The 24,465-nt window shown below is 35.9% G+C and overlaps 1 protein-coding gene across 1 annotated transcript in view; it reads left to right on the plus strand.

The window, feature by feature from the left end:
• The window catches only part of DOCK4 (dedicator of cytokinesis 4), a 254,581-nt gene that overhangs the window by 218,956 nt on the left and 11,160 nt on the right, over window positions 1-24,465 (plus strand). Inside the window, 14 exon segments of the mRNA XM_030479015.1 lie at window positions 3,277-3,370; window positions 7,155-7,303; window positions 8,380-8,466; window positions 10,128-10,232; window positions 12,163-12,304; window positions 12,885-13,051; window positions 14,307-14,393; window positions 16,048-16,224; window positions 18,778-18,861; window positions 20,645-20,764; window positions 21,100-21,221; window positions 21,495-21,615; window positions 22,145-22,226; window positions 22,445-22,554. Coding sequence (XP_030334875.1) covers window positions 3,277-3,370; window positions 7,155-7,303; window positions 8,380-8,466; window positions 10,128-10,232; window positions 12,163-12,304; window positions 12,885-13,051; window positions 14,307-14,393; window positions 16,048-16,224; window positions 18,778-18,861; window positions 20,645-20,764; window positions 21,100-21,221; window positions 21,495-21,615; window positions 22,145-22,226; window positions 22,445-22,554 — 1,647 coding nt within the window.

Genomic DNA, 24,465 nt, shown 5'->3' on the forward strand with positions numbered 1-24,465 from the left:
CCAAGTTTAATCGGTCTCTAAATTCATTAAAACAAGCCTTTCGTCCTTCCCCAAACCCAAGAAAACTTATATGATTTCTCCTGTTTTCTTTCTCTGGTGATGTTATCATCATTACAACAAGCCAACAGTGCAAATTCATAATATGAAAAAGATTCAAATTTTGTTTACAAGAAGCCTTTCGGTTTCAGGCTAGTTTCCACTGACAACTTTGTTGGCTTCCGTTAACCTTGGAAAGTTTCCATTTTATGGTGAATGTTTTGGAAAGCTATATTTTTAGCCAGGGGAAAAAACAGAATAAGCCGACTTGTAATTCTGCATTTTTGACGTCAGTGAAACAATTTGGTGTCACTTCTAAGTAGCAGTTATACATAAGAGAATAAAGGATTTCTTCAATAGGAAAATGGTGCTCTCGAAATAGGGATGATGTTTACTACGTAACCATAGAGCAGCTGGCTTTCTATCAGAATATCTGGCATGATCTGAATTCTGTAAAGCACCTGTATTACTTTTATCCTATCCCCAAGGATAGGATAAACTTTTAAACTATTCCAGTATTGGACAAAATTTATATCCATTATTGGATAAAATTTTAAACTATTATTAGCAAATCATCCTAGATTTGCACAAAAAGGAAATGCAAATATTTAAAAACCTCAAATGATCATAATACTTTTTAATTGGATTTTCAATGACTTGTAGAGGCTAAGGAAGATTTCATATCCTAATAATTTTTAGACAAATTTTAATACTATTTGCATGCCAGAGCAACAACGAATGCTAAATTTTGAGAAATTTCAATTACAGAAAGAGCACACAAATTTTAAGACATTTGCTTGTGCATATGATGGATGAACTGGTTGTCATCTCGAAAGATGTTTCATGCAACGAGTAATTAGAAGAACGTATAATGTTAAAAGCATTTGAAGGAGGAAGCAATATTTCATTTTTCACCTCTACTTTGAAGGTATTCTGACTTCCAAAGAGGACTCGTTGGCATGAAAAGAGAATTTTTACATTGTTTTGCCATAGATGTATATGCATTTCTTCCAGAAAAATAGAAGTGTTCAAGTTAATCAAGTTAACAAATTAACTGGAATTGTGCTACATTATGAAAAATGCAGAAGGGGTATGCACCAGCAACAATAACTTAGATGAAAGGAAAAGGTAGGAACTTTTTTCCTACTCTTCCCACTGTCTAGATCATCTGAGGTAATTTCACATTAGTAATACTTGTTTGGAAAAGTTTGTTTAAGAGGTATCTAATGGAGTTACTTCCTTACGCATAAGAATCACCTAACTCCAATTTGAGAGTTGAATTCCTAATGGAAGAACTTGGTCATCACAAAGCTGTGCAAAAGCATTGAAAGTGTATTGAATAACTGTTGGTAACTCACTGAGGAGTTTTTCTCAGGCATCTCTGGTCCTCACTGGGGTTTGATATTTAATGGATATTTCAGGTTCTATTAATTTAAAATTATGTATTTTTAGAAAGAGAACGTTTCCTGTGATGCCCTATCATGGTTTAAGCTGGCATATGACATCATGCTGTTGAAGGAGAACATGTCCACATGGCCTGTTTGAATGTTATCTTCAAGTTGGTTTTTCTTAGGGAAAGCGAAGTCTGATTAACAGTCTACCTTATACATCATGTCCCCTTTTGAAGACTACATCTGTTCTATTTTATATCTTGAAATAGTTGAAAAATCACATGACACCTTTGTTAGCACTGCGTATTTCCTGAGCTGTGACTGGGTTGTCTTGCTGTGGTCTGCCTTACAGACCAGCTGGACATTGGCAGAGCTTCAGAGAAGATTTCTGTAGTTTAGACTTGTGACAAGCACTGGAGCCCTTAGTGCTTAGGGGTAAAAACCAAGAAGTCTAGTACTGCAGTTCAGTGCTGTATTTTATCTTAATCTTTATGCTTTATTGCTCACAATTCTGTACTGTAGATCATACTTTTTTCCCAGACAGGTAAATATGAACATACATACAGATATTTTTCATTTTCTCTTCTAAAGAGAAGCATCTGTTCCTGATCTACACCTTGTGGGAGGAAAAGAGAAAGGAAAGGAATCTTAGAAAGGCAGATGGTGGCCTAAAGGCTGCATGTCATTACAGAGCTATTGATATACAGTCATTTTTTCAAGTCAGTTTCTCTATGAAGTTTTTAGTTTTATATTTTCATAATGTTCCTCCCAACTTTCTTTTTGATAACTCGGTTTAGGAAACAATTGCACAGAATAAGGGGTAAAATAGGGGAGAATATTGGCCACTTGCTTAGAGTTCAAAATAGGAAGTGATTGGAATAATAGAACAGAAATTGTTAATTGCTCGTGAGGACCAGTGCTAGATTCCTCTTTCCTATAAATTTTCATTAGCCAAAGCAGATTATCCTGAACATTAATTATGGCTAGCACGGCGGGACTCTAGCTGCATGTCCATAGTGAGTATGGCAATACTTGTGAACAATGCTACAGGGTTGTGCTCCTCTCCCTGTTACTTTTCCATAGTTTGTTTAGGACTTGTAGATAAAGAATGTGTGTTTTGAACTAAGAGTTTTAACGTCTCATTCTGTATTTTATTCATGTAACAACAAATAGCAGTTATACATCCAGAAATCTTTACCCACTGCTAGAAATTTTTCCTGGCTATCACTTTGAAGTGCAACATCATATATTTCAATCATTCAGTGCAATTTTATGCATCAGTTACCAGTTCCCAGCATCAGTTAGGACTGAAGAAATCACAATTTTCATTTGGGATTATGCTGTTTACAATATTCAGCAGTTCTTCATAAAGCTACCAAAGTCCTTCTGGAATTTTGCTATGACAGAAAGAAGAGTAGACATAGTAGGCAGTAGATATTTTTTTAAATATGAATACAAAAGTCAGAGTGCTGTCAATATTTTAAAATCAACATACAGCTTTGAGCAAGATGTTAAATGGCCTAAGTAAAGATGTATGGGTGTGGTTTTTGAACGGATTAGTATGTATTAAGAAAGAACCATCAGATTTCAGGTCTGTCAGATTCTTTCTCTTATGTTCTATCAATTTAAATAAAAAGCCATTCAAAAGCATGTTGACTTGTCTCCTGAAAATTTAATGTCCTCTTTACTATTTCTTACTGTATTACTGCAGTTCTGTGTAATGACTGTACATGTGAAACTTTAAAATCTATGCATGTATTTCCAGAGCATTGTTTGAAGTCTTTTGTTTGCAACCACTGTCATGTATTTATTAACTACTACATCATTACAAAATTCAATTTTATTGCAGAATTTTTACAAGACCGAACTGAACAAGGAAGAGATGTATATTCGCTATATTCATAAGCTCTATGACCTACATCTGAAAGCACAAAACTTCACAGGTAATTGAGTACAAACTAGAAAAAGATATTTAGGACTGGTCTACCCTTTGCAGTCTTTTGCAAACCTATAAGCTGTATCCTCAGTCCGAACATACCAACGCAGGCAACAGCTGAGTATCCTTGCCCAATTAAATCTCTCTCAAAATATGGGGTTTTTTTCAGCCCCACAACTCTACTGTTTGCTGTGCCATGTTGAATGTAAATGGCTGCTGTCAATACGCACTAGCAGTCAATGTGTGATACGGTCATTCTTCACCCAAGAGGAATAAAGTTTAGAGGAAGTTTTTGTGAGTCCATTTGGTAGTATCTGAGCCTCTGTAATTTTTGTAATGCTGCTGGTTAGCTGTTTGGTGTGGTTTTTCGACACAGCCGTGTTTCAGAACCTCACTTTTAGGTTGAAAAAGGAAAGGGAGGGAGGGAGGGAGGGAGGAAGGAAGGAAGGAAGGAAGGAAGGAAGGAAAGGAAGGAAGGAAGGAAGGAAATAATTTCTTTCTGATATCACTTACTAATGATGAAACAGAGACTCTAAAACATGTGACAACTATAGCTCTTTGCTGACTTCTTTCTGAATTTCACGTACCACATTTGCAGTATTATTGTCTAGGATTTCTCAATGCAAATTTAGTGCCAGGGCAGACCATTATCTTTTAAATGAAGAAATAAGAAGATAATGTGCATGGCTGTTGTTTATACAACATAAAGGGCACTTCATTTGCACTACATGCCATCAATAAATGCTGGAGAAGATATAATCTGTATCTCTTTAAATTAAACAATCTTTGGTTGCCAAAATATTTAACCGACCTTATAATACCTCCGTCTTTTCCCCAGTGTTTGCAATTGCAGCTGCACGTGTTTAGATTCTCTCCAGAATTTTTTCCTTCTTAAAAGCAGATTAGTTGGCTCGCGAGTCACTAGTAAACTGACTACAGTTACCTACTGCTACAGCAAATTTCCTTATGCTTTTCTGCTATCTATAGAAAAGATCCTTCACTTGGAATTTTTGCAGTCTGTTTGCAGTCCATGGGTTTAAAGTGTAGACTAGATAATGGGATATATTAAGGAGAGATTTTAATTTCCTCATGTGACCTGGCAGTAGTGAGTCACAAGAAAGTTTTGATTATCAAGCAGTATCTTTGCCACGGCTGTCTTTTGTGCCAAACTATTCATTTCCTGATTTTACATAACAAATCTTAGTAACTCTTTAAGCAATGTTGAGTTCCCTTTACCCATTGGCTGCTAGTATGTGTCCAGTTTACCCTCAGCAGCGAAATGAACCTGATTTTTTTAAATTGTTTTCCCATCTGTTCTTATTTTAAACAGTATTTTGCTCAAAAATAATTTCCCAGACTTTGTTATATTTTCTGTGTATTTATTATTAAAATACATGATTTTTGCAACTTTGGCTGTGGGGGATACCAAAATACCACCACTTTCGATTTTTGTTGGGGTTTTTTTGTCTTTTTTTTTTTAACATGAGAGCTTTAAGGAAGGATTGTCTCACACCCATGGCGTTGTGATTACAGTCTTTCCACTAGAAAACAGACTTATGCAGTCCATTGGTTGCCTTATCAATCTGTGACAACACACAGACCTTTTGTCGATCAGCTAATCTAATGTACATGGGAGTAGGAAAAGAAGTTTAGTGCTTCAGCAGCATTCCTGCATGTTTCACCGTAAGTTTACTAACTTCATAGTTTCATTCTAGGGATGAAGCCAGCTTGCCCTTACAATACTTTTCCCCTCCTTTCATAGTATGATTTACAGACTGTTTCTGATAATCCTTTGTTAAAAAAACAAAACAAAACAAACAAAAAAAGTCCTTTTTAATACGAAACATAGTTTCAAGTATTTCTTTACACAGCAGTTACATCTACAAATGTAACTATCTTGAGGCTCAAGCACATAAATGCATTGATTCTTCTTGTGTCCCCTCAATCACCTGAGAAATGTAATGAGATTGTCTTTGTATCTATCCATCTTAGAAATGTTTAGGTTTTTTGAATCTTTCCTGTATAAATTTAATTTTCCACAGTGTGAGTCAACCCTGTTTATCCTTCTTGCTGTTTTCCTGCACAGCCAATTACAGACCTCTCCCACAGGTACCAGTGTGATTATTTGTTATGCTGGCCACTTCCAGACATAGGATGCTGGGTAGAGGGACCCTTCAAACCTTTCATCCAGTATGGCCATTCTTATTTTGGAGACCTTCTATATACATTTATGGTAACGGTAAAAAAAAAAAAAAAACCAACCTATTTTTATAGCAGACAAAAATCTGTTAAAACAAAGGACTTGAATGACAAGTTAGAAAGGAAGGATCATAGTGAGCTATCCTGACACGTATTTATGCTCTGCTATCTTTTGCTTACTTATGATTTTGAATGACTTCAACTTCATTTTTTAAACTGGTGTATAAAAATGCTGCATATTTTGAATACCAATCTGTAGCTTGAAACTATGACAAAGGTTGTTACCAGTCAAGCAGCCTGAAAGCTGATGCCAGAATTAAGATTGTCTGCAGCTTCAGCCAGTCTCCCTTGCAGCATCATTTTGCACTATGCTTAGCATTTTTAAACATTGACATTCAAAGCACACTCTCCTACAAACATCTGCTGCAGTGATGGTTTTTCATCCACAGGTTCTTAAGCTGGACACATAAGAGGACACTACTGTTAGAAAAAACTCTAGAGTTTGGTTTAAAGTGCCTATCTTATGAGAACTCATATGGTAGAAGCAGAAGTAGGATATGGTTGTCTGGGGTAAACTTATTTTAGCATAAAAAGTACTTTAATACTTAATGGTTATTTTTTGCCTTATGTACAACCTATAAAACCTTCAATAAAATAAGTCCAATAGGCAACTTCTTTCTCCAGTGCAGTACATCTCCAGAACATGGCCCATCTTTGTACTGACTTGCTTGTGCAAAGTGGTCCTGTGAGTGGAAAAACAAGCTGTGAACACTAACTTGGAAAACAATAATGCATATGCACAGTTAGCCAAACTGAATTGTCATAACCAGTATTAATTCTGGTGTTTCATAATTGGCCAAAGTCTAAGTTTGCAATAGAGAGATTCATTTAATATTAGTTTTAGTGTACTCTTTCTGAGGAATTCTTTAAATTAAAGTAAATATAATAATGTTTTTTATATTCCCAGATAATTTCTACCAACCATGATCTAAAGATTATTATACGGTTCTCTGACCAGAGAACAACAATAGGTTTCATTCCTTCCAAACCTAAAAATAATGAAAAGAAAAAAATATGTCTGTGTGCCCTTCTAAATTACTTGTTAAGGCTCAGCTATAAGGAATTTATTTCTCTGTGGAAAGAATGAAGTCTAGTAAGCACACATCTGCCTCTCCATTTCCCTCCCAGCCCTGTTCTCTTTTGGACTGTGTCCACAGTCCTATCTATCTTCCTTCCTTTTTCTCTACTGATGTTCTCATCCTCTGGTCCTTGTTCCCTTGTTCAGACATCAGAGCCATAGGGCTAATCAGGAAACTGCTTCCTAAATTGCCTGTCCCCTTTGTATTGTCAGACACCAGGGAAACTGTCCCAGTGACTCCACTTGAAATAGTGTGTGAAAATTGTAAGCTGAATTTATGATAGCTGCAGATAGTACCTGTCCAAAACCAGTACTACCATCTGTCTTACACTTGAAATAAATCTGTTACCTATTAAAAAGGTGCATCTCATCAGCATTCACATTTCTGTGTTCTTTGTTTGGCTGTTTTATTTGGTTGGTGTTCATAAGTACCATGCTATAATTTGTCTTGTAGAGGCTGCCTACACACTCCTGCTGTATGATGAGCTGTTGGAGTGGTCTGATCGGCCACTGCGAGAATTTCTCACCTACCCCATGCAAACAGAGTGGCAACGTAAAGAGTGTCTCCATCTGACCATCATTCAAAACTTTGATAGGGGAAAGGTAAAATAGTCCTATTTTACTGAGGGGATCTGGAAAGGATGGTTTATTCATTTTAGAACATTACTGCCAGGGTTGCAGTCTTTTCTCGTATAGAGGGGAAGTGTTTGTCATTGCCTGATTAAGCAGTTACTTAGCGACATAGTAGGCTTCTCCTAATCCTGTGTTTGTATCCTAGAAATTCTGCATGTACATGTGAGAATAATTTGCGCTTGTGTAGCAATTCGCTTTGTAACTGTCAAAGTACTTTATAAAATACAGTATAATTTCTCCCCATTTTAAAGGTGGGGAAAATGGAAGAAGAAAAGAAAGCTGATGAAATTCACTTAGTGACCAAGTGAGCAAAAAAAATCAGGGGTCTAGATTATAAGTGCTATGTTTACACCTTCTAAATTATGTTGTATCTTTTAGAATAGCAGTTGCAGAATCTCTAAAATAGAACAGGGTTTAGGGGTCACAGTTCATTGTCATCATTGAGAATGCTTATTCTCAATGCAAGAATAATTACCCTGTAGTTTAAATTTTATATACACTTTGTGTGATGATTTGTCATGCTGATAAACAAGCAATCATTTGTTCTGCTGATAAGCAAGCATTGCAATTTTGTGTAGCTGGTGCAATATCCATGTAAGCCTTGTAAATGTAATCAAACTGATATTGAGCATCAGGGGTTTTTTTCCCTAAAAATTCTGTAATCAGTTTATAGAGTTCAACTTGTATGTGCAATAAATATATTCCAGTCTATATTAAGAAGACAGTTTTAAAATCTAAAAATCATGCTGTGTTGAATAAACCTCAGATGCAGTATCAAAAGAGATGTCTATCACTCTTGCAATGACTTTTATCTTGTGATAGTCCTGTAAGAATCATTTATTAAAGAAGTCTCTAAATATATTTTCGATTCTTCAAAGAATTCATCAGTATTACGCAGCAGCTCTCAGTAGGTCTAGTGGACAATATGTCCAGGTATTTTCACTTACTGGAAGTCTGACTTAGTGCAGAAGGAACAGACCACTAATAAATCATGAATTGTCAAACACTTGCTTTGAAATTACTGAGCATCTTTTGCTTGCTTGCAGTGTTGGGAAAATGGCATTATCTTATGCAGGAAAATTGCAGAACAGTATGAGAGCTACTATGACTACAGAAACCTCAGCAAGATGAGGGTAATGTACCTGAGTGCTTGTCATGAATCAGAGCTCCAAGAGCTTTTGAATTTGGGTTATAAAATATTACTTAGAAAATTAAATTTGCCATGGAAATGTGCTTATGTTTGGTTTGCAAACTTTTATTTTTTAGCTTGTGTCTTTTTTCTACAATAAAGATCATAAAAAAGGAGAGTGAGCTTTTTTGATTAAATGGGAAAATAAATGCTCTGGCAGTGTTTGTACCTGTACAGCCCCCCTTTTGTATGCATGCTTATGAAGGAAAAATACATTACAAATTCCGTTTCAGTGGTTTACTATGGTTTATCCAGGGAATGTGCTCTATGCATTTCTTCACTAGGAGCAGCAATGTATCTTTGCAGTTTTAATTGCAAGGGAACAGCTTGGAACAAGCAACATACACCTTTGTAATTTTTTAATTTTTTTTTATTGCTTAAAAATATGGTCTGTTTAATATCATATAGCAAAAATTGTTCTTTCCTGGCACAGTCTTCCTGCTTTCTCTTTCATTTTTCGTAGAATACTAAGCATTGTTTCTTTCTTCATTCTTTCTGATATTGTATTTTAAAGATTATTCAGTCTTTGCCTTTCTTGTTTGCTTCTGATTGATTCAATTTTTTATTACAGCTTCCTTTTTAAATTTTCTGTATGTGTAGGACTGACTGAAGTATACTTAATCCAGAGCTGCTTAGCAGAATCATGCAAAATTCTCAACACAGAACTATGTAGCAGTATCCCTATGATCTGCTTGTTCCATATCAATTTAGATATCCCACTGGCAGAATTCTATAAGCAAAAGCAGACTATCGTCTTGTGAATAAAATAATTAGTTAATGCATGTTTAATTAATTGTACTTAATGTGGTTTGTGTTGAATTGGGAAATATCATTCTACTATATTTGTGCCACCCATGTTAATCCAAAAATGGAGGTGTGGGGATTTCTCATAGAAATATAACTAGGCAGCTATTGATATCATATACACATTAAATAGCTGTCTGCATTACCTAAAATTGGGCTAATATTGTTGTTTAGGTTTTTTTCCCACAGTATTAAAGACTTCAGAACGGAGAATGCTCTTCTGAAATATCATCAGAAAAAGGGGACTTTGACATTAAAATCACTTTGTGTCAGTGTTCTGAGTAAGATGTAAGACGTATTGATCAAAAATTATGTTAATTGCTATTATGAGATTTTCAAAGGAACTCACATTTGATGCTTAAATCACTGGAATCTGGTATGATTTGGACACCACTCTTTTGAACATGTAAAGGACTTTGCTGACTAAACTGACCCCGTTACTGCCATGTGCTTGAATGATTATCAGGTCACTAGGTCATGTGTTTTAAACTGTATTTCTGTTACTTCCATTTTTCACTAAAGATCTATCACCATTGTCATTAATCTAATATTTTACCCTTTTAATATATGAACCCTATGTTTAAAAGCATTTTTTTTAATTCTTGGGAACGTTCAAGTTGCTAATAGGTATAATTATTTAATCTGGTGCATTCAGACACTTCTGGATGTCCTTCTTGTTACTCAGAGATGCACTGGGGTACTCCAGAGCAATGTGCTGAAAGCCCCTCCCTTTAACGATAGCTTAAGGTAAAAATATGGTTTCAGAAAAGACTAATTGCATTTCTTATCAATCTCACCCAGATGATGGAAGCATCTTTGTATGATAAAATTATGGATCAACAGCGTTTGGAGCCTGAATTTTTCAGAGTTGGGTTCTATGGGAAAAAGTTTCCATTCTTCTTGAGAGTAAGTCAATTGAAAATAAACAGAATGGAGTAATTCTGGAATTCATGCTGTCATTCATAGTCAATTTTTCTATGTGAGAATTTGATCATACCATGTACAAGTTCTTATGGTGTGAGAAACAGGGAATTCTTTGTGGTAATTAATGAAATAACCTCATGTTTTCAGGGTTAAGAAAAGGTCTTGTCTAATAGAAAGATTAATGCTAGACTTCCAGAGTCCCGTATAAACTTAATTACCATGTTTATGTTGTAAACCATGCACCTATACTATTCCACAGACCAACATCTTCTTTCCATGGTAGTTTGTTCCCTTTAAGCTGTTCTGTTTCAGCTGGCGGCTATTCAGAAGGTGCTCTCAGAAAAGGTATCCCTTGGCAGTGGGACAATCAGTAATTTAGCATTTAAGTAATTACATTCTCAAGTTCCATTTTTATTGAAATTACTTAGAAATTCAACATGCTGAGTTTCATTAATTATCAGTGTACTAAAGCTGACAAGATACATTAAGTTACTCTTGAACATTAATCTTGGATTCTGAAGTGCCCTTGAAAATGTTAGTTGTCTTTAGACTGTTCCCCTCTTCCACAGTCTGCAGTGGTTTAGCTGCCACTGTCACCTTGGGAAGAGAACAGAATCCAGCCTATTCATGGAGCTGCTGCAATCGTAATCCAAGCTCCTCTTCCTATGGTAATTCAAATAAGTGATGGAGGAACCTCCTCTGTATGGTGGAGGCCTAAAAAGCCTGATTTTTCTTTGACTTTGTGGTGGGGGAAATGACAAATTCCAAGTGTTAGATATAGCATAAAACTCCCCTCTTTAAAAGTGATACACAAAAGGAGTCTGAGAGGTGCATAGTTTTTGATATTACCTAGTAGTCATCTGAATATAACATCTGTATAAACCAATTTGAAAATGTTAATTAGAAAGGATTTAATGTTTAGATTACTAAACATCATCTGATGAAGTAAAACTACTAGAAGAAGTTGCACACTAGTGCAATACTTTCAGACTTGTAGGTCTTTCACTGCTTATGCATCTACCCAGGAAGTATTTATGCTTTTTCCAAGTTAAATATGCATAGCACAGTTATCCTCACAGCACCATCAAGGAATACCTCAAAACTTAGTATTTTGATTTAGGTTTTTTCTGGCAAAGCAGTTTTGTAATCTAGCTGTTTGCTATAGAATGAATAAAGAATAAAGCTTCAAAATAAAGCTTTCACATTTTAATTTGCAGTTGCACAGTAACACTATTGCAGTTGATTTCTTTTAGCAATTCCCATGAAAGTCCAGGCTCTCAGAATTCAGTGCTTTGTGTCTCTGTTATTGACATAAGGACAACAACTGTTTCTATCTAAACCTGCTTCAGATGAATAAACTAGTAATGACTTTTTAGAATTTTCTAATATAGATTTTAAAATGAAATTAATTTACCAATGTATTTAGAAAAATGGTTAAGAAATTTCCTTATTTTGAATGTGTGTGCAAGCAGAATCAAGCCAAAGTGCTGTCCACAGCTCCAGGAAGCCCTCAGCACCACCATGGTCAGTGACTAGTTCCAACGGGTACTCCAAATCCAGGCATCTCATGTTTAATGTAGATTATGTGTTGTATCTATATTTTTGTTGCGCAGTCTCAGGAAAATAGTGGTGCAGCTTCATAGTGGGCAATTTTATTAAAGCTTTAAGTATAACCATTCCACCTTTCAAGACTTTTTAATAAAACATACCTTTTATGTAAAATTTCCTTCTTCTAAGTAACCTGTTTCTCAAGATTCCTTATTTTTATTTCTGGCTTTTGTTTCTTCTTTTTCCTTCTTAAATTGCACTGGAAGTCTATATTTAAGACTGTGTGTTTGGATCTATCTAATGTTACCCAATTATTTTCACGTAATTTGCTCTTGTGTTTTGTTTTTTTAATTCTTCTGCACAGAATAAGGAATTTGTTTGCCGAGGACATGACTATGAAAGGCTGGAGGCCTTCCAGCAGCGAATGTTGAATGAGTTCCCACATGCCATTGCTATGCAACATGCTAATCAGCCAGATGAGACCATCTTTCAGGCAGAAGCACAGTGTATCCACATAATCACAAACCTATACACTGCAGTTACATATGCTTTTAAAAAATGTAGGTTCGCGTATAGCCAATTTCAATCATAATGTGCCTCCACTGAAATAAATGGTAGGTGAGAATTCCCGTGCAATTTGTCCCAGTCACTATTATGTTTGGAATTTTTTTGCATAATTGTTGGTTTTATTTAAAAATTCCTTGACATGTTATTAAGATTCTTACTTTAGCCAAAAATACTTGTAGAACTATCACCACTGTGATAATGGTATATCAGTTCAAGTGGGAATAATTCAGGTTCTTACAGTACACCATGTTACCATGGCATATTGTGTGTAAGAATATATTTAATTAAACCCTTTATTCCATGTACTATTCTATGTAAGTAGCTCTATTTCAAAAATAAATAGGAAGTTTCAACAAAACAGCACAAAGATACCCCAAATAATAAAAAAAAAAATCGTAGGTTCCTTTCCCAAGCCATTAATAATCATGATCTCCACACTTTTTAAAGAGGCATGCTTCAGGAGTCAATATGCTTTGCTAATTTGAATGACATGGGATAGCCTTGACTCTTTACATATAGATCTGCAGATTTATGCAGTGACACCAATTCCAGAAAACCAGGAAGTCCTGCAGAGAGATGGTATTCCTAACAACATCAAGAGCTTTTACAAAGTAAATCACATCTGGCGATTCCGATATGACAGGCCATTTCACAAAGGGACCAAGGACAAGGAAAATGAATTCAAGGTAAGGTACCATGCCTTCTCCCAAGCTACTGGACCTTTGGATTTATTTTTAACATCAACAATAGTTGTGTTATTCAACCATGTGTGGTACAACAAATTTTCCAGAGGAGATAGTAGGTCAGGTTTGACTATTTCACTTCTTAGTTTAATTAAAATAATGTGAAAAACATCGTAGATCGAAGGTCTTGTTGTATATGGAAATAGCATAGAAAAAAGTACCCATTTGGTTTTGCATCAGTGGTGTATAGAAGGCAGAACTGGAGACAGCAGAGCAGCCTCCAGAGAAATTTATAAGGCAAATGGGAAAACACTGTTAAGTAGATAATCGGGGGTATGAAGGGATTGCCAAAAGTTTTCTTTCTCTAGAGCCAGGGGGAGACAGTTTTGACAAAACTGCAACATAATGTTCTGTTCCTATTATATCAAGACTAAAAACTACCTCTGAACTTAGAGATTATCTCAGAGAAGAGCAGTAGTGCCTCCCCTAGTGTTTAAATTACTTCTGTTCCTCCTAATAAAAATGTCACACTGAAAATTCATCTTACATTCTGCTGGTATAATTCTAATTCTGACCCAACAGAAACACATTCTGGTGCAGAATATATTCTGGTATTCAGACAAAATTATCCTGTAAGAATTTTATTACAAAGTTAGAGGAAAGAACTGTGAGGATAATAAATCAGCTAACTTAAGTCATTATTGTCCTCTAATAAAAACTTAGGGCTTTATTTTAATTGTACAACTTATATCTATTTTGTGTAAGCACTATCCTTTATGTTGATTTGTCATTTTACAAACCTCTTGGACAAAGTGTTTAACAGTAGTACATTTGAGTATCCCATCAGCCATGCATTGCAGAATCTCAAGTAGGACTTCACAGAGGAGAGCTGGTCACTGTGTGATCTGTAAGTTGTTCTGCTTCTGAACTCTTCCTCTTCTCAGATGTTACCTCAGAAAGAAAATACTAAAATGCTAATTTAGTTGTGAGTGACTTTTGGAAATTAGAGGACAGCATATAACATAGAATAATACCATGTTTAAGAGCAAAGAATCAGCAGAAATTACTGCTTAGTAGTAGCACGTAAGGAGAAAAGTGAATGTTATAGGCTTCTGGGATAGACATTTTCAGTAGAAAAGTTAATACTTTTTTTAATGTATACTGTTATTTAAATGAAGGTATTCATAAAGAAAAGTGGGAATAATTAAGAAAAATATAGAGGCAAATTATGGAAATAAACTGATTTTGTATATTGTAGAGTCTATGGGTGGAGAGAACCACACTGATCTTGGTGCAGAGTTTACCTGGAATATCTCGTTGGTTTGAAGTGGAAAAACGTGAAGTAGTGAGTATAAGACCGTTGGCAATACATATTATGGATTGGTTTACTTCCTTCATCATATGTCATTTGATTAACTACTTTAAGATTTGTTACCCATATCTCATTTCTTTGAGCAAAATTTCTAGCTGGCTACAACAAAATTATTTACGAAGTATTTTGAGTTGTCTGATTTCTCTTATCTTGAAAAGTATTATTAAGAACCACACTTACGATTCATTTAAACAGCTGAGGAAAAAAAGAAGTTGAGAGCAATAATGGGCAAGGGCAACTCCTAATGTCAAAAAACTTACTTTCGTAAAACTCAGCCTGATGTAACATCTAATTTTTAGAAAATCTATAGCTTAACATATCTTTATATGAAGAAACATATAAAAGTAAACATTCTCCAAGTTCCTGTATCATAATAAATGCCACATGTCTGCCTAGAGCTCTGTTGAAGTCCCCAGTTCTCAGCATGGGCAGGGAAGCATGCCTACACAGATCCTGTAGGAATAGGGTCTTATGTAACAATCTGTTACCAACACATTGTAATTTCTTCTCCTTTCTTGTTATTATATTTCTTAGAAAATCCTCAAATACATTTCAGATGTGTTTGGAGGAGTGCTCCTCCTATAAAGATCTCTAAATAATTGGTCGTTTGTTGAGTACAGGAGTATAACAGCTGTAACTATTTTCCTTCCTGTCAAAGCCAGCCTTATAATAGTCTCATTAAATGTAGGGATGCAATTGTACAACTGATTTTCTCTAAAACTATTGTGTTTTTCTTTTAAAATAGGAACTAAATGTCATTTGTTCACGATCCTGGTAATCTCCTGTAGAAAACCAAAAATGGAATTTAATTAAAATCAAAAAATCATGTGACATGAGAAATTTTGTTGGTTGACTTTTACTAAGTCCTTACTAGGTTAATGTGACCCCTAAAATAAAGATCCTCAGTTTACTATCATGTTACTATTATAGTCACTATTTCCGAAAGTGAACTGTAATATTTTTTCTAGGGCATGTACTAGATCATGACTTAGATTTGTGCTTGTATATTTTGGTAAATTATAGCAACTGCAGGCCTGTTGCTTAGCTTTTTGCTTTTCCTGCACTTCATACTACCTGTGAGAAAAGCTTCCTCACCTTCTAGACAGGACAGGCACATTGCACTCAGGGACTGCGCTTGACTATAACTTGGTTATCATCTTATCTCAAAGCTTACATTCAAACTCCTCATCCATAATGTCTAGTTGTTGACTTCACTTCGGATGGGCGAACTAGCTCACCCGTATTTAAGCTTTTCTCTGTGTCCTTAACCACGGTGAAGCTCTCCCTGATCTCAAGCCTGACTTAGGAAGTTACTAAGGACAGTTTAGCCCTGATTCCAAGAATTCCACCATAGGCTAAAGTGTTCTGCTGAGTAATCTCTCAAGGTCAGCTAATGAATCTGTGAGAGAGGGACAGTTTTTTATTTTGGTCCTTGATTACATTATAAAATTAATTATCTTTATGCTCAGAGAGTGTAGCCCAGGTGAGAAGAAATTTTTCTGCCCCAATACTGTAGAACAGAGAATAACGTTGTTTTCTTTTAAGAAATAAAAAAATTACCTTTAATATATTTTATCTTTCAACTGAAGATTAAGTATGTTTGCCATGTTCTTCCCTCCCCTTTCAGGTGGAAATGAGTCCCCTTGAGAATGCTATTGAAGTCTTAGAAAATAAGAACCAGCAGCTGAGAACACTGATTAGTCAGTGTCAAACTCGACAGATGCAAAATATTAACCCTCTCACAATGTGTCTAAATGGGGTTATTGATGCAGCAGTTAATGGTGGAGTTGCTAGATACCAAGAGGTAAGCAATTTTTTTTCTGTTTATTAAAAAAAATCTATCATAAGATAGTTTCTTACTGATTTTTTTCTCTGTACAGATGTGGCTTCTCTGTATGAATTGAGGATAGAAACTATTATATCAATAATAATTGTAGTTACTATTGTTCTCCAAGTTTTTAAGGAATGCTATTTTCAGAAAAATCTAGTAATAAATAATACATATAATTAAGAAATGTGTAGCACTGGATTTTTTACCTAAAGTTGTTCCTCAGTATTATAATCTCTGAACTACCCTTAGGAGAACCTTAGATGTCTGGGATGCTGTGTTTCCATAAAGTTCTGTGGAATTTTGAAAGCACAGTTAAAAGACAGAAAAGATGGTTTTTTTGCAGCCCAGCTTGATCTTCCTCTTTCCCCTAATAGTCTTATGAAATACTTGAGTCTCCTGGTTGTTCCTTTTCCGTTGAAAATGAAAAGTTGAGTAACATTCTGTCCACTTGTCTCAAAGGCTGCAAGATTTGGTGTTCACTCAACAGTATCAAATTGGATAAAGCTGCATTTAGATTAAACTAAATTAAACAAGAATCAGTCCACTATAGTGTTAGAATCTGTCATCAAAACTGCAATGTTATGAAAATTGTGAGACTAAAGCAGAGCAGTACCACATTTGATGTTTACCAGCTGCCTTTAAACAACAACAACAAAACTGTTTAGCATAGTAAAGCACCACAAAGGGAGTCCCTTGGGAAATACAATCATGTCAGAACTGTCTGGTTTTAATTAGCAGTGCCAGAGCTAGCTCAGTGTCTTTGCCTAGCTTTCTGTTCTTCATGAGCATATTAAAGATTCTAGTTTGCTCTTTTCTTAGCATTGTTCTTAGCTGCAATTCTTGATCTCCTAAATAGTCTTCATGTTTCAATTCCCTTCTGTCCTCTCTCTCTTGCTATATATCTAAAATAGGGCTTTTCAACAATTATGTTGTAAATACTAAAAATGACAGCAATAGTTGTGAGATTTGTTTGGGTATTTTTTTTATTCCACCCTCATTCTCTTTGCATGCTCCTTTTTCAGTATTTATATGTCTTCCTGCTGGTTTGCTACATCTTATCTTCTACCTTCTTTTCCTCTCCTCTGTAAATGCTTTTCTCTGCCTATCTGTTTCACTTGCTTTTGCCTTCTGCCCTATACAAAGCTCAAAACTCAGTCAGTCTTGAGGTAAGCATGACCATGTCTTTACAGATATCTTCATTCCCTTCAGGCAGCTTCCAAACTTGAAGAAGTGTTAAAGAACTAAAATTTTAAGTTTGTTAAAGACCCAGTAAATAATGTCCTTTGGCCTGCTGCTGCCTTCTTGATTCTTCCTGATAGGATAAAAAGTGGAATGAAGAGTGTGTTTTGTGCCCACTAACACCTCTTAAACTACACTTTGTACTCTAACTTATATTTCTTTTAGCTTCTTTACGTATGCTAGAGGAGTAGAAGCACTTTCATAATTAATTACTGAAAACCACTAGTTCCAAGAATGTTCCTGGATTTAGTCAAATTCTGATTTTTTTTTTTTTTTTTAAAGTACTGGTGATTTTGTTTGAAGTTAGATTATTACATCTTTGACTCATATTACAGTTCTGTATAAATCTCAGCCCAAAACCACTGTGACACCACCTGCTTGATATTGAAAGAACATTAAGCTTGTAGCTGAGGGGAAAAAAACCATCAGCTGGCAGAAGTTTAGGATTTGGGATTTTAGCAAGTATCAGAGGGCTCCTTTTAACAACTTAAACATGAACCAGGTGAAATAAATGTTCTTCATTACAGATCAGCATTTTCTAGATAGGTCTCAGCACTTCCTTGTTACAGGTTGTCACAGCATGAAATTTTGGAACTGAATCAGAGATGGGATACACTTATTTCTAGCTTCACTGCTCCCATATTTGCAAATTATTCTGCATAGCAGAATTTTACAGCTAAAGTTGGGTGGAGAACCTTGTAAGAAGCATATGAGGGAAATGCTAAGACAGGTACAAAAAGGAAAACGCAGCACAGGGCAGCCACTATTATCCTCTTAACTCTATGGATAGGAAACCATGAGTATGTATAGGTGTGTCTACAGACACTTTTTGTGACAAATGCATTTTTGAGAAGGTCTAGAAATCTCTCCAATGAGCAGCTGGGCATTTCATGTTTACAGAATAGTGTCAAGAATTGTTGTAAACTCAATACCCCTTGGAGGGTAGGATGGTTGCTATTTAAAGAAAGATGTGATCGTGAACATACAGGGGAATGCTATGTTCAGGCCATTGCTGGTGGGTAAAATGACTTTGGGGTACTATACCTGGTAAAATTTGAGCACTGGAGGTGGGTTGGAAAGTCATGTAAGCTCATGAACACACTTGGATTTTGGTCATATGCTCTTGAAATGAAGTATGTGGCTTTTTGATATCAATGACAAGAACTGTGAGTTCTTGAAAACTTTTTTTTTTCCCCCCAAAAAAATATAATCTAGAAACTTGTTTAAAAAACCAAAGTGATATGGTTTTATTCACATAATGTTACTTTGCGATTTGATTCTGCTTAGGCATTCTTTGTCAAAGAATACATCTTGAACCATCCAGAGGATGGAGAGAAGATCACACGCTTGAGAGAACTAATGCTTGAGCAGGTAAAGTGGGGAAAAGACTAAGTAGGTGGCCTACTCAGCTGTTCTAGTTGAAAGTGTCCCAAAATAAAATACAACATTTCAGAGGTTAATGATTGCCCAGTGGTCTCCGGTATTTTCTGAATTAGATTCCAAGTAGGCAGTAGCTTCCTATACAAGCAGGTTTCTGGGTCATGTTAATATTTTTCCCTTAGTTCTTTTCATCGTCTTAATCACTTCATTCTAAATTAAAGGTTGAATGAGGGGCAAATTTTTGTCTTGTGGTGTTCATGTGCACAACATATTTTTACCAGTACCACAGAATAAACATTATCTCCCTGGAACACTTGCTTCAGCAAACATTTGTGTGATGTATTTTACCAATACTACAGGACAAACATTTTCAGTGCAATGTTTAACATAAGAGCAAACTAACATGAAAAATGTTATTACACCAAGTGATTAAATTAAACAGGTGAGTATTCTGTTAATTCTATTCTATAAACAGGTGAGTATTACATATTTTTTGTATTATTTCTTCATTTATTTATAAGACAGTGACCTACCAGCCTCAAATATGAAGTGTGTCCATTTGGAAATGCACAAAAAAATTGCTTTGATCAAATTCTCTTACTAAGTATTTCAGCTTTTATTTTGGCTTTTCTAGCTGACATTAACCTATCTTTGTTCTACGCAGCATGTTGAAATTTCAAACTTTATTGCCAGTGTGGAATAAAGAGGTCAGCGTATTGGAATTTGGCAAGACGGAAATTGCGTTTTTTGTTAGCGTTGTGGTAATGTTTGGTCGGTTCAGCTGAAGCACAGATCCTCAGATAGTATAAATCAGAATAGGTTCACTGAGCTGGCTTTAATTTCATTTAGATAATATGCAGTTTTGTTTTTTCAAACCGTAGTTAATCTTGCTAACCCTTACAATTTAAAACTGGAGTGAATAACTTGCTATGATAAAATGTGATAGCAGTTAAACCCTGCCTGGCACCCACAGATGATTTAACAGAAAACGCGGAGCATTCAGAAGGGCTGGGATGGCTGTGTGGATGGATGGATGTGCTGCAGTCCTGACCTTGGGTCAGTGATGCTGTACAGCTGTGTGCCCGCTCGCAGGCTGCCTGAAAACGTCAGCCAGTAGCTCTCATCCAAAGATATTACAGCATAGTGTAGATATTTTGTTTTTAAAATTGAGTTTATGTGATGTGTCGTGTAACCAAGTCAGTATTTTAGATGCCTGTGACCAAATTCAAGCAATATTAGTTTTAGCAATGTTATTCTGAAGCTTGTCATGCTTGCGTCAAGAATATACGTAAAGCCACCACTTTCTGAGGTCTCTGAGGAGTTGGAATAGGATAGGGAACCATGGACATAATTGAAAATATATTAAAAGGTCTCTGGTGGATGTGGCCATTGCTGTTGTTTCCTGCTTTTTGTAACTGTCCTTGTAGAAGACGGCTTTTATTTAAGGTTTAGACCTGCTCATTTGTAAAGTTGCCATTTAGCCAGCTTTTTCACTATGTTACCCCTAATGGGTTTTATATTAGAGTTCAATTTGCAGAGGCCAAATCTTTGGGAAAGTTGAACAGTAAAATGGGAAGAGGCATAAATCCTCTTGTGTATTGATTGGTTGGTCTTAGGCCTTGTTTGATTACAGGTCTTCTAGGGATTTAGATAGATGTTTTTAATACAACATGCATTTTGTTGGATTTTTTTATCAGTATCCTAATTGGTGATGAAAGCTTAAAGAAAGTGTATCAAAAATATTCTTCCTCTTTCTCATTCTTCTCTTCTGCAGGCCCAGATTCTAGAATTTGGCCTGGCAGTGCATGAGAAGGTGGTGCCACAGGACATGAGGCCGTTGCACAAAAAGCTGGTGGATCAGTTCTTTGTGATGAAGTCAAGTTTGGGAATACAGGTAGGTGAGCAGGTGCATGGATAAACCAGGAGACAGTTTTGCTGCAGTAAGGGTTGTTTGGATTTCCTAAGCAACGAATAGTGACATCTTTTGGTGATTTGTCCACATTGCATCTTGTAGCATTCTTACAGTACCACAAAGGGGAGAGAAAGATAATAAACTTTTCCTGCAGATCTGAGAAGAGTAGTCGCATTTTACTAATGGGAATATATCATGCACAAAAAGTTAAAATATTTTTCTTATTAAGGATGAAGCTGATCCAAATGCAGATATAACTAGTCAAATGACTATATGTGTCTTAATGGTATTATGTTCATCTTTTTACAACTTGCCAGGAATTTTCTGCCTGTGTACAAGCTAGCCCAATTCATTTCCCAAATGGAAGTCCTCGTGTATGCCGAAATTCCATACCTGTTTCTATGAGCCCTGATGGTGCCAGGGTAATACCGCGACGCAGGTAAGTTAAAATTCTAGAAATGGATAGATTTTGTTACTCACAGAAGATGACCCATTAAAAACTTCTATTGTGTGCATGCTTCCTTGCATGGTCTATCTGAAGTATCTTCAGTCATGAACAGCTGATATATATACTCTCTCCTTCTCCCTTTTCCCCCCCACCCCATAAATCCAAATTAAACTGTAGAGATTAATAAATATGTGCTGTTTTCACATAAAAAATATGATTGGCAACAGGAGTTAACTATTTTGTATTTCATTACTCTTATAATAGTCCTTTGAGTTACCCAGCTGTCAATCGATATTCGTCCTCATCACTGTCATCCCAAGCTTCTGCTGAAGTCAGCAATATCACTGGGCAGTCCGAAAGCTCTGATGAAGTTTTTAACATGCAGGTACAAATTACTGTTATTCTTCAAACTGAACAGAATCTTTCTTATGAGGTTATTTACTAAATTAATGCTTCTGTTATTTTGTTCAAAAATCTCAAAGTTAATGCTGATACTTCTTTAAAAAAAAAAAAAATCTTTAAATGGGCTGTTAACCTCCTCAATTTAGAAAGAACAATTTTTTATGTAACTGTTACTTCTTTAACTTGGAGCATGGATTTTTTTTATGGAAGTAAAAAGCAGCAATGCACTATTATGCAATGTCTTCTGACCTTACATAGACTTTTCTGTCCAGTTGACCCAGTTATGATGTAAATATTTTAATATATTAGTTACACTTCTATTTATTTGATATTTTACTACATCTTTCTAAGTTATATTAATGCTCTTTATACTGGTTTGCTATTTTGAAATACTGAGAAAATAGTCTTAACAAATTACAAGTTCTTTGTTCTAGTGAAAAGTATATTATAAATTTTTGTTTTCCAAACCAGTAAGTGTGATGTGATAACAACAGCATCTCTTCTATATGTAGCCTAGTCCATCTACCTCAAGCCTGAGTTCTGCTCATTCTGCTTCACCTAATGTGACCAGTTCTGCTCCATCCAGTGCCAGAGGTCAGTGCTTATCTCCTGTGGTAAACCATGATATATGATTCTTGATACATTACACAGCTGAATATCTGCATGATGTCACTGGTCAGATGTAAAAATTTAGCCAATTGTTTGAGGAATATGAATTATAAGGGACAGATGATTTCTCTGTCATAAACCTAGACTGGAAATGTCTGAGTTTTGCTGCATGAATTTAATCACTTGACATATTTATATTCTAGCCTCTCCTCTGTTGTCTGACAAACATAAGCATTCCCGAGAAAACTCTTGCCTGTCCCCCAGAGAAAGGCCCTGCAGTGCCATCTACCCTATTCCTTTGGAAACTTCGCAGGTAGGAAGCTTGTTGGGAGTCCTCTGAACACAAGTAGCTAAGATGATGATAAAGGTGCTTGTTGAACTTCGAGCAGATTCAGTGCCTGCTCACTGCAATTTTTTTTTTGGTTTGTTGTTGTTGTTTTCATAGCAAATACTCTAAAATATTTTACACAAAGGAGATGTGACCATGTATTCTATTCACGTTTCTGCTTGCTATGTCTAGGTTTAGATCTGGTTGTTTATATTTACTCACTGCAGTGAGAGAGAGATGCACAGACTTGGCAATGACACAGCCTGCTTGTGTGAAACTGCAGTGTTTGTTCAATCTGGGGAAGAAGGAAGAAAAACTGTTATCACAGCAGTTGTCCCTGTTGACCTCCCTTCTATTTTTTCTGAAATAGCTAATCTTAGCCACTCTGAGATAATAACCCACCACATGTGGCAATTCTTATTTTTCAATGTAGTTTCAGAAAAGACAGACAGACATTTTGTTACTCCAGAGAAAAGAATGAGTTGAGTTCTTACCTTAAAATTACCGTTACATAGGTCTGTATGAAATTTGTATCTTTTGACTTACCTGAAATGCAAAATGAGCCTGCTGAGCTGGCCAATTTTGGTTCTTTTTTTTTTTTTCATCTTTTTAGGGAAGACCTACTTTCCTAAAGTGCTTTCTTTTAACACAGTTGCTGTTTAAATCCATGCCATCACACAATGCACCTCTTGCTGAAGCTGAGAAAGACAAGGACATAAGTGCAGTGTGAAGGCCCCTCGTCTCAATGCTTGCATTTCCACCATAAGTTTTGCCTCTGATAAAAAAACCAGCTTGGTAGTCCAGGATCCTTTCTTTTAGAAATAATTTGTTGGTTTCTCATTAGTTGTATTCTTGTCCCTTGCTTCTTCAGTTACTGAACTGCCTCTTGATTTAATTTTTTCCTCTTTTCTGTTTAAGTCCTCATGCTGTTACCTGAGGGCTTAAGAAGTAATACCGAAGCTTAGCCAGACTTAAGGGCATTTCTTGGGAACTACTTGCTGATATATCTGCAGGGCACTTTCTCAGTTTCCAACATACAGGAAAGAGCAGATGTTCTTTAAAAAAAGTGGTTTTACAGTTTGGTGCAAAGAAAAAAATTATCCCATTTTTGCTCCCAGACTGCAAACTCTTGCTTTGCCAAGTGGAATGCGACTTCTGTCCCACACTCTACCCGAGATTCGATAAGGGAGGCTGAGGAGCTCGTAGGCCCAGTCTCTGCTCTCTCTGAGACTCGCCCAGCAGGAAAATCTCCCAATCTGTCTCTACCCTCAGTGTGCCAAGAGAGGGTAAGTAGAAAAACTGACTTGCTTGTACAGTGAAGTATATCTCAAAGGTGAGAAGTCTGACAGTTTCTTTCTGCCCTCGTAACCACAACTGAGGATATATCTTTTGGGGGGAAAGTGCACTTTCTTTCTCTGGGGCTCTATCTCCTGAGCAGTAAAAATGGACTGATCAGAAACAAGATTCTGATTCTCAGCCTTCTGATTAAGAAGGGGAAAAGAAATCCTCAGGACAATTGTAAGGAGATACCTGCAACTCTCATTAGAATCTAAATAATGAAACTGTTCCTTGTCGTTTCTATTTTTATCCTAACACCAGTTAATTTCAACAGTCTTTGTTGGAACTTCACACTAAGTTAATGAGGAAGGGACCAACCATTTATGAATATCTTTGTTACAGCTTAATGAATGCAATTTTCACGATAGTTTTTCAACCGGGAAATATGAGATACAGAGGCAAATTCCTGCACTTCAAGACCAAGTCAAGTCTTTTCAGGCCATAGCTACTTCATTTAAGAAGGTTTGATGGACTTTATAAAACAAGACCACAGCAGTACTGCATCCACTTCACTCATTGAAATTGATGCTCAAGGTTATCTGTGTTCAGCTGTTTTCA

This window comes from Strigops habroptila, chromosome 3 (assembly GCF_004027225.2).
Source record: "Strigops habroptila isolate Jane chromosome 3, bStrHab1.2.pri, whole genome shotgun sequence".
In the NCBI taxonomy this organism is placed as follows: domain Eukaryota; kingdom Metazoa; phylum Chordata; class Aves; order Psittaciformes; family Psittacidae; genus Strigops; species Strigops habroptila.